The sequence below is a fragment of the Mesoplodon mirus genome (genome assembly GCF_964341445.2).
Source record: "Mesoplodon mirus genome assembly, chromosome: 18".
In the NCBI taxonomy this organism is placed as follows: domain Eukaryota; kingdom Metazoa; phylum Chordata; class Mammalia; order Artiodactyla; family Ziphiidae; genus Mesoplodon; species Mesoplodon mirus.
The window spans coordinates 29,727,927-29,738,933 of NC_138994.1; the positions used below are offsets into that span (position 1 = coordinate 29,727,927).

The 11,007-nt window shown below is 57.9% G+C and overlaps 1 protein-coding gene across 1 annotated transcript; it reads left to right on the forward strand.

Annotated features, from left to right (window-relative positions):
- Window positions 1-364: 364 nt before the first annotated feature.
- On the forward strand, window positions 365-3,318 carry LOC309793594 (forkhead box protein J1-like; the record flags this gene model as incomplete). The annotated part of the gene is made up of 2 exons (XM_082604217.1): window positions 365-862; window positions 2,551-3,318. The coding sequence occupies 2 exons, from the start codon at window positions 365-367 to the stop codon at window positions 3,316-3,318; spliced, it is 1,266 nt and encodes a 421-aa protein (XP_082460343.1).
- Between the last annotated feature and the right edge of the window lie 7,689 nt (window positions 3,319-11,007).

An 11,007-nucleotide genomic window follows, 5' to 3' on the forward strand; every position in this document is an offset into this window, starting at 1 on the left:
TAAAGATCCAAGAGGAAAAGAGCGAGGCGAACCCCGTGTGGGTCGGAGCCCCGGGCACACCTTCTGTTTCCCAGACGTCGGCAGTAAAAGATCCTCCCCAGCTGCAGGAAGGATTTTAGTAAGAGCCTCCCCCCTCGCCCACACTCTCCCCTCGGGGGTGGGGAAAGAGGGCTCAGTTCCCTCTCTGGTCCCCGCAGGCACCACATTCCGTTTGGAGGAGGCTACCCCCGGATCGCGGGATGGAAGCCCGCTTCCGGGAGGCTGCGTAACTGAAGCCGCGGGAGTCAGCGGGCCGGAGAGCTCGGCGGCCACCCTCGGCTCGGCTCGTGGATGTTGACAGCCCCCTCGGAGAGTCCCCGCAGATATGGCGGAGAGCTGGCTACGCGTCTCGGGAGCAGGGGCAGCGGAGGAGGCCGGACCGGAAGGCGGCCTGGAGGAGTCCAACGCCCTGAATGACAGCCTGACCAGCCTGCAGTGGCTGCAGGAATTCTCCATTCTCAACGCCGAGCTCCCCGCCCTGCCTTCGGGGGACACCGACCCCCACGGCTCCCACGAGCTGGCAGGCTCGGCCGAGCCGGGGTCTCCCCTGGCGGCGGACCCCGCCTGCCTGGGGCAGCCGCACACACCCGGCAAGCCCACGTCCTCCTGCACGCCGCGGAGCGCCCCCTCGGGGCTGCAGGCCTCGCCTCCCGACGACGTGGACTACGCCACCAACCCGCACGTGAAGCCGCCCTACTCGTATGCCACGCTCATCTGCATGGCCATGCAGGCCAGCAAGGCCACCAAGATCACCCTGTCGGCCATCTACAAGTGGATCACGGACAACTTCTGTTACTTCCGCCACGCTGATCCCACCTGGCAGGTAGGGAGGCACTCCCTCCCTCCCTCCCCATGCCCTCGCGGACTGGACTCACATCCCAGATCCGCAGGCCAAGTAGGCGCGGTACGGCCAGGGCCCCGAGAGAGGAAGGCCGTCCAGGAAGGACCTCAAGGGAGCCCAGTGCTTGGACTGCTGCCCCTTTGACTTCAGAGACGGAGGAGGGAGGATGTTCAGAGGGCTGCAGGGGTGCCGACATAGAGGTTCAAGGGGAAAGAACTTGTCACTCATCCGGCAGGCTCAGCCCAAAGACCAGGGCTGAACTATGCGTGGACACAGCCCCCCAGGGTAGGTTGATGGACTGAGGGACACATTTTTGTCCCAAGTCCTGGAATTCCTCGACACTCCCCTCCTCAAGGTCAGTTTGTCAGGGCCTGACTGGAGGCAGAGCATCGTTCCTGCCAGACTCTGCATCCCGCCTGCTTTCAGTTGGCTGGAGGGGCTCTGGGAGGGGAGAGGGGCGTGCTGCGGGGTGTGAAGGCCATCGGTGTCCCAGTGGAAGGGCTACGGGGCCTTCCGAAAGCTGCTGTGCCAGCCCCCACCCCAAGCCCTCCCTAGTTTCCTGCCTACACTCCTCCCCCTCTTCTCATCAACCTCCCTGGGGGGACAATTACCTCAGCCACGTGCTTTCCACAGGGGCTCTTTCCTCCCACACTGGCTTCATGTTCCAAGTCTCCGGAACCTGGCACAGAGCAGCCAAGGGGCCCAGACCACCATGTAAACCTCCCAGTCTTGCCAGGGGGCACTACTCACCTGCCGGCCCCACCCACCAGGCCCCAGACCCCTGTGCCCCAGCGTGGTTTGGACTGTGCACCCAGGCCTGAACAAGGCAGGATGGTGATTCAGGCTGGGCACACGCTGCACTGAGCCTCTTCGACCATCAGGATCAGGGGCTACTTGGGGACAGAGACCCTGAGGATGCACAGATCCTTCCCTGTGGCACAGGTCACAGGATCAGAGTTCCTGTAATCACAGCTATTCCACGATTGCTTGGGCCCTGACCCTGGGGCAGGTACCATTTGTAACCTTGGTGAGAAAGCAGAGACCCTCCACCCCCCCCACACACTACCCCAAGCCTGAGAGGCCCCAGGAATGAGCGCTATGCTCTTGGCTGGGTAATAATCAACTGAGGCCTCAGAGCCTGGGGTGGGAGGAGGGGGACATGGTGGGTGAGGGCCCAGGCCAGCAGCCGGCTCTAGAAACAAGGAAAGTCATCAGATTCTCCCACACTTCATCCCCCCCCACACACACACACCCTCACACCCACTCACTCATTTCACAAACAGAGAAGGCCAGCCAGGCCCAGGCAGAGGGAGATGGCCGTCCAGGACCTGGGGGAGCCAAGGCCTTTGACCAGAGGCCACAAGCAGCGGGGTAAGGGAGGGAGGGCAGGACAGGCTGGCACTGAGAGCCACCCTGCGGCTCAGGGCTCGGATGACCGAGCAGGCAGATATCCTGGCCAAAGGGAACAAAAGCCCCCGACAGCACTCCCAGCTCCTGGTGCCCCGTGGCTGGTGTCCCAGAGCCTCCCGCTCGGAGCAGCGCCTCTGTCTCCCCTGCCCCCATCGGAGAGAAGGTGGTGGTGGGACTGGCAGTGGCTCTAGGAACCCCCCATCACTGACCCCACCCACTCTCCCAGCTGTCTTCCTTCTCTCCTACCTCCCTGTGTCCAGAACTCCATCCGCCACAACCTGTCCCTGAAGAAGGGCTTCATCAAGGTGCCTCGGGAGAAGGACGAGCCAGGCAAGGGGGGCTTCTGGTGCATCGACCCCCAGTACGCCGAGCGGCTGCTGAGTGGGGCCTTGAAGAAGCAGCGGCTGCCCCCAGTCCACATCCACCCGGCCTTTGCCCGCCAGGCCGTGCCAGAGCCCAGCGCCGCCCCATGGGCCGGGCCACTGACCGTGAGCACCGAGGCCCAGCAGCTGCTGCGGGAGTTCGAGGAGGCCACTGGGGAGGCGGGCTGGGGTGCAGGCGAGGGCAGGCTGGGGCGTAAGCGTCAACAGCCGCTGCCCAAGCAGGAGGCCAAGGTCCCGCGGCCCTCCAGCCCCCTGCTGCTGACCCAGGAGGAGCAGGGTGAGCTGGAACCCCTCAAGGGCAACTTTGACTGGGAGGCCATCTTGGACGCTGGCACGCTGGACGGGGAGCTGGGCACGCTGGAGACCTCGGAGCTGATCCCGCCGCTGAGCCCTGCCTCACACGGGGACGTGGACCTCACCATCCATGGCCACCACATCGACTGCCCTGTTACCTGGGGGCCTCCAGCGGAGCAGGCTACCGACAGCCTGGACTTTGATGAGACCTTCCTGGCCACATCCTTCCTGGAGCACCCCTGGGACGAGAGCACCCGTAGCTCCCTGCCCCCCGAGCCCCTCTTTGAGGCCGGGGATGCCACACTGGCCTCTGACCTGCATGACTGGGCCAGCCTGGGCGCCTTCTTGTAAGAAGCCAGGCCCTGCCCCACCTCCAGACAGCACCGAAGTCTGGGCCCAGACTGCCCCCCTCCCCGCCAGTGCAGGCCCATGGACACCCTACCGCCCAGGCAGGGGCTGGGCCAGCTCACCCCACCAGGCCACACGGCCCCCAGCCCAGGCCATCCTCAGATTCTAGTCCAGCAGGCTGAGAATTGGGGCCCAGGACCCAAATTGCTGCCTCCGCTCCCCAGCCCCCCATACACACAGTGTTTCATTGATCCACTTCTTCCCTGCCCCAGAGACACGCTAAGGGCCCTGCACTATGAGAGCTGCGGCTTGGAGGGGCCCTGGCCAAGCTGGAAACATCAGTACAGGGCCCGCCCCAGAACACCTTAGCTTCCAAGCTTCTCTCTCTCCTGCTCTCCTCCCCAGGTCTCTATCCAGAGCAAGTTCCCAGGTACAACCAATGCTGATTAGGTGACTGCAAATGAACACCCAAGAGGCCTCTCCTGGCAGTCTGTGAGGAGGAGCTAGGCGGAGGGGGGAAGAGAGAGGAGACAGAAAGGAGGCCGGGGTGCCGGGTGGAGCCAGGAGATTTTCTAAGGCCTCTGGGATCTTCTGGCTTCATCCCTAGAGGTGGGGCAGAGGGTATGTGTCCCTAATCTTTGAGCCCAACTTGAGGCTGAGAGCAGCGGGGAGATGGGGATCTGGGGGTTAGGGGCTGGGGCAGCCAAGCTGCAGAGGGAAAGGGGACAGACAGACTAATGTAGTGAGTGTAGCTAGAGCTGAGGCTTAACTGGGAGGGACGCAGTGCTTGCTAGAACCACTGGGACCAGGAATGGGGGGATGGCCCCGTGCCCTTGCTTGCACTCCTGCAGGGGAGTGTCTTGCTCCACCATAAACGCCCTGGGCTGCATCCCACATCCACTCTCCTAACCCATCGGGCAATTTAACCTTTTTCATAGAAAGTGATTTACAATAAAAACATTTTTAAAACTAAAGTTTTAAAAAGTCTCAAAATGGACCTGCTTGCAACTTTCTCTGGGGAAAAGCATGGGCCAGTTTTGGGGAGGCCACGGCCCAAGGGGGAATGGCTGGGAGGAAGATGGGGGGCACCAAAGGCCTGCAGAGTGTCCCCTGATGCACTCCTCAGGATCTCTGGGTGCCCAGAGAGAAAGGGGCTGAGAGGCGGCCCTCGGGGGTCCCCTGCAGCCAGGGCCTCGGCACCTCTCTATGTGCAATGGGGAGACTGTACCCACAGCCCCGAGGAGCAGGCGGCAAAGGAGGCACAGCCCCCTCCCTGGCCCTGGGGACTCACTCACAAAGGCCGTTCTTGCCCAGGGCTCGGCTCACGTTCCCCACCTCGCCCAAGTTGAGGGCCTGCCCAGACTCACCTGCGGTCCTCGCCTGGGCCTGTCTCCAGCTCCTCCCTCCCTTGGTCCCTTCCTGAAGGGACAGGGTGTGAGGTCAGAGGGCCCCAGCCCCTGGGGCCCCACTTGCCACCCTGGGGTTCATTCACCCCGCCCAGGGCCTTCCCTCCAATGCAGGTTGGGGCTGAGGGAGGCCATCAGGGCAGACGGAAGACGGGGTGCCTAGACCCTACAGCTCCAGCCTGTGAGGAATCAACGTACCAGAGTTCTGATGGGGAAACTGAGGCACAGCAAATATGTGACACTCAGCAGGCACCTTTCCACCCCCTCACCCCAGCTTTGCCTGGAACCCATCTCTCCCCCGAGCCTGCACCTGGCCCCGCCAGCACGCCCTTGTGGTGCACAGCCCCTTCCCCCAGCACTCACGTGCACGTGCGCACAGACACACACACACACACACACACACAAACGGGCACTGTCCTACACAATCCTGCCCAGCCTCCACGGGCCCCTTTCTCCTGAGGCCCCTTTCTTTCCTTGCACTGGAGGCTGGCTCCAGGACAACCTGGCATTCCCCCGCCAACTTGCTGCTTTCCCTTGCTAATTACTCAAAATATTTCCGAAGGGTGCGCACACTGCAGGGCCAGGCCGGTTGGGGCCTTACAGAGCTCAGGAGGCAGCCCATCCCCTTCCCACCGCTTGCTGAGGAGGCTGCCCCAACCTCCCTCTGAGACTCCCTTCACCCCCTAAGCAACGACTCCCTCCCTCTCCCCACCACCCTCCGGCCTTCCTCCCCACGCTCCCCAGCACTGGGGGAACATGGGGGCTCCAGCCTCTCCACTGGTCCCCAGGCTCAGCCTCCAGCCCCCGACTAAAGGGGTACACCCTGGATTGACAGGTGGGGCCGGTCACTGTCCCCCCTCCTCACCCTCTGCCTGGGCCCATGCTGGGGGAAGAGGGGCAAGGTCAGGGGCTGGCAGAACTGCCTGCCAGGTAAGAAAAGGCTGAAGAAGCTTCTGGCTGCCAGGAAGAATCCCCAGGAGCTCCTGAAAATCCCTATGCTTGGGACTAGCGTCTCTGGGGCTGGGACCCAAACACTGGCACTTTTAGGGGTCCATGGATGCTGCCAACGAGCAGCCAAAGCTAAGAGGGGGCTCCGAAGCGGCCACAACACAGGGCTTCACACACCCTTTCAGCAGGCAGCGTTTGGGGGTTGGCGGTGGAGGAGGCGGGAAGCGTGAGTGGATCCTGTCCCTCCTATTCATCCCTGCCCCGGCCCTTGGCTGGGTGGCTTTTTGAAAAAACGTTCAGTGACTCCGTATTTATTTAGAGATTCGATGTAATCCCAGTCAATATATATTTTGCGCCCTTAACAGTAAGTTGCAGACAGGCTGCCCCATTAGCACTAGATACTTTAGTGTGTGTTTCCTTAGAACAAGGACACACCTCCATAATCCCAGTACCACCATCACAATCAGGAAATGAACACTGACCTGGTAATCCCATGTAACCGCAGACCCCCTTCACGTCTTGCAGATCACCCCAGGAATGCTCCTCTCCATTCCAACATCCCAATCCAGGACCCCATGTTGCACTGAGTTGTCCTTTCTCTTTTGCCCTGTGTGGCTTTGAGCCCATGACTCAAGCTCTCTGGGCAGGTTTCGCATTTCCTTTGATCTCCACTTTTGAGGTGAGAAGCCCTTCAGCCACTTCACCCTCAGGTGTGGTACAGTCCCTTCCCAAAGCAAGAAGCTAGCTTTCTGTCTCCTCACTTTCCACCTCTTCCCTATCCTCCCTCCCCCATGTATCACCAGCCAGGAAAGGGATGAGGGGCAATGTTCAGGAACTCAGTCTTCGGAGACCTTCCCCGTCTGCCCTCGGGACAGGCCACCCTCAGCTCCAGTGATGGGAAGGCCCCCGGGATGGGATTCCATGCTGGCCTGAAGCAAATGCGCCAGGCCTCATGAAGAGTTGAGCTGAGGGCAGGAAACACTCTTCTCCCCGCCTCTGCCCCCCTCAACATACTGGGGACCCAGACTTGAAGAAGGAAGGTCATGTCCATGGTGTCCTCCCAGATCAGCACCGACACCGTCTCCTCCATGTCCGGCTCCTACATCGCCCCTGGCACGGAAGAGGACGGGGAGGCTCTCCCCTGCCCCCGGGCCGCCAGCAGGACCCCCTCAGAAGAAGGAGACGTAAGAGAGGAGCATGGGATCGCCCTCGCCGCTCTGCTCTGCTCTGTACTCGAGTCCCAAGGAGCTCAGTCCAGGGCCTGCCAGGGAGATCGGCAAAGCCCCCCAGTGCTCGGGAGGGGAGCCCTGGAAAACACGGTACCGGGTTGTTGAATCACAGACTCCCTCAGATGTGATCTTCCATGTGGCACCACTTCTGTCCTGAGGACTTGGTTTGGGTTTGCTGCCAGGCGAGCTGGGTAGGAGAGCCGGTGGCATCTGCACCTTGACTTTTGTTGCTCCTTTGCAGGTGACGCCAGCGGCGTCTCCAGACTGCAACTTTGCGGGCCTCGTCGCCACCGCTGAAGAGCAGGATGCAGAGGTAAGAGCAAGGTGGACGCTGGTGCCCCTCCCCGGTCAGAGGGACTGCCGGCGCTGGCACAGGGTGCAAATAGGATGGGGGCTCTTCTGGAAGAAGCCTTCCAAGGTGGTGCACTTGGATCTGTTAGAGGCAGGGTGCAGAGCAGAGGGACTGTCCGGTTAGCAGAGGGCGCTGGTCTCAGCGTAATAGGCGTGGGGTGAGTTCCAGAGGGAAGTCTTCCAGGCCAGACCCTTGAGAGGGTGTTTGTCCTCCAATTCACTTAGTATTTACCTGGCACAGGCATCTCACATCTTCCTGGCACTGGGGGACACAAAGACCGAGTGACATGGCTTTTGCCTGCCCACACCCCCAATCCACCCATCCCACCCATCCCGGAGCTCCATCTGATGGAGGAATCAGAGTTATAACTCAGCGTGAGCAGTGCTCTGACGGAGGTGTGCCTGAAGTATATGGAATGCCCAGCTCCCAGTGGGGACTCTACAACTTTCTCTTGAGCCAGATGTTCTCAAAGGAGTATCTGGATGGGATTGGGGATCCTAAAGGGTTCCTGAAAGTTTTATGATCTCACGGTTTGCTTTTTCATTTGACAACTTTGATTTCCACCTGAGAGAAACAGTGTGAGCTAAACTATAACCAAGGCTATTCCTGACAGTCCCAGGGTCCCTCTGTAAGGTGCCTCAGACCTGGTCCCTCTGGAACGTGCCTCAGACCTGGTCCCTACGGGCCGATCCTGCCTCGCCAAGCAAAATCTGCCTCTGCTGGGCCTCCCAGCCATCTCACACAGACAGGAAATGTATGGATACCATGAGGGTGATTAGTTCTGTCTTCTGATAATCAGTAGACTCATTTCACTGCTTTATGGACTCACAGTGCCTTCCTTCTGTCCTAGGGAAATGAGGTTCTAGAAGAAGAGGACGGATCACCCACACAAGAAGATGGTAAAAGACCTGGTCTTTTGCTCCCTTTTATTATATTTCTTTCCCGGGTATTCTCTGAAGGGTAGAGAAAGGGGCACTGGTGTGACTTGGTGGCACTGCTCAAGGGTGTGGCTTTGGGGAAAGGTTGTCTTCTTGATGGAATATCAAAGCAAGCAGGGTATCTGAGGACCTCAGCAGCCTTCCTGGCTCTTTCTGGGCCTCTGAGCCAAGGCTGCAGAAGATACATGGAGTTCTCCATCTACGTTGAGTAGATCCTGAAGCTTCTTGGGCAACTGCCATCACCTTCCTTCCTGCTTCAGCTTCTCAGCCGAGTCTCACAGAACTGCTCTAGCAGCCCCAAAGTTCAGCTGCAGCAGGAGAACAGCTTCCTCCCCTTGGGGGAACCGACTGTTAGGCAGTAGGTTTTCCTGCTTTAGTGAAGAAAACGGCTGATGTTACAGTAGCAGAAGGATCACAGCCCTGGCGGCACAGCAAAGGTGAGGTGAAGAGACGTTAGCAGCTCAGCGTACACTAGTGTTTGTAGGCTATTGGAACGAGTCTCTTTACCATCATTCAGGCCTCAAGTAGATATATTTTTTTTAAATTGGAAGAGTTGGTTTACAATTTTGTGTTAGTTTCTGCTGTACAGCAACGTGAATCAATTATACATATACATATATCCACTCTGTTTTTAGATTCTTTGCCCATATAGGCCATTACAGGGTACTGAGTAGAGTCCCCTGTGCTCTACAGCAGGTCCTTATTAGTTATCTATTTTATTTATAGTAGTGTGTATATGTCAATCACAATCTCCCAATGTATCCCTCCCCTCCCTTGCCCCCCGCCATAACCATAAGTTTGTTTTCTACACCTGTGACTCTATTTCTGTTTTGTAAATAAGGTCAATCATATCTTCAGTCGGAAGAATTTGGTTTTTAGTAAGCCGAGAAGCGAAGGAACGACCTACATATAGAGCAAGGAAGTGGCGGGGGGGGAGGGTAGGCGAGCTGGAATCCCACCTGGGATTGTAGGACCAGGCGTCCCAGGAACCGGTGTCTCTTCCGTCTGCTCCTCTGAGGTGCCTCCACAGAAGGGCAACCTCCAGAGCAAACCTGGATCCCAGCCTGGATGCAGATGTCATGCTAGTCGCTTCTGCTTTGGCCATGGCAGTTGCTTGGGGGGTTGTGTGGTGTGCAGGGGGTGCGCATGTACACATGACCACTCTCTCCTGGCCAAGTAGTGCCGGAGGAGGGGTGGTCGCCCAGGCTGTGCCTCTGCCGCACGTGCACGCCAACCAAGCCGGAGTTGGGCGCTACCTCTCCTCGGTTGATGTCTTCAGGGCGCAAGGCTCTGAGTTCTCCATTGTGATTGTCGTCCCCAGTAGAATATTTGCTTCTAAAAGGCACAGGGCAGTACGTGGTTTCCGCCTGACATTCCATATGTGGTTTCCACCTGACATGCTGTACACAGTAGATGTATGTTTCTTCCTCTCCCTTTCACCAAGGAAAAAAAAACCGGGTGGGGGCTTGAAAAAATAACATCTAAAATTGTCCCCTTCCCATCTTACACGACTGTAGGTTTCTGGTCAGCCCCTTAAAACATCTTCAGAATAGAAAATTAAGTCTCAAAGAAAATAAATCATAATTTTGCAAGCAATGCGATTCTTTGATTTGAGGTGCAAAGTTCCGGGACCAAAGAGCTTTAATTGCCATTTTATGTATTAGTCATTTCGCAGAGCCTTGTGGTCATAAACACACCTCACGTGCACCGACAGACACAGGCCTGAGCCCGGGGTCACTTCCCCCGTGGCTCTCCTAGCTCTTCCAGCCTGGCTTAGGCTCTGCTCTGGGCCCGGGTCTGCGTGACCGAATCCCACAGACCTCCCCAGGGTCTGATTTCCCTGGAACGAAGGCTGGAAAGGGGCCAGTTAAGGAAACAGAGCAGAACAGAGCGAGAACACAAACGTACCCACGCAGTTTCCTTTATTGTCCTCTCTCCCCACTTAATTATTGTCTTTTTTTTAACATATGATTTGATGTTTTTTGTCTCCATCCTTAAGATTTTTATTTTAAGGACAGCAAAGCAGAGAAAAACACAGCCAGGTCCTCTCTAACTGCCTTAACTCCGTTAGAGGCCAGAGGACATTCGCATTTCTAGGTATGGAGTGTGACAATAACAATGACTTTGACATCGCCAGCATGAAAGCACTGGACAATAAGCTGTGCTCTGCGGTCTGCTTAGCCGGTGAGTGGCAGTCTGCTGAACATGAACTTGGTGGGAGACGCTCCCCTGCTCGCACCCCTGCTCTCACCCTGGGACACCCATCTCCTGCCCTGCAGTTCCTGCAAGAAGGCATGGGCTTTGCTAAGGTGCTGGGAGCCAGTTGCTGAAAGGAAGTGAGGCAGCCTTGGGAGAGTCCTTGGGCAGAGAGCGACTCTGCTCTAAGCGAATCTATTTGGGCATGGAGAAAGGCGCAAAAATACCTCCAAAGCCTTCCGATTTGACCTGACCGTGCCCACTCCATCATGATCTTGCAGATCCCATGGCAGGGGGCCTGGTCTTGTTTCCATCAACAGGCAGTTTAAGGCAGACACGGCCTCTGTGATAAGGTCTTGGAAAGAGAGCCTGAGCCCTTGAAAAGGGAACCTGTAGCCACTCAGAGGAGAGTGTTTAGTTAGGATCAGAGAGGAATTTCAAAGCCAGCATTTTATAGACTAGCTCTGTGACCCAGTGAGCCCTGGGCTACCACCAGTTGCCTTGTGCTCCCTAGATTTGGATCCCAAAGGAACAATCAGGGGTCGAGGGTAACTCTTCTCCCTGGAGCCCTAACTCTATAAATTCAATCAGGGCCATCAACGTGCCCCTTATTCCTTCTCATG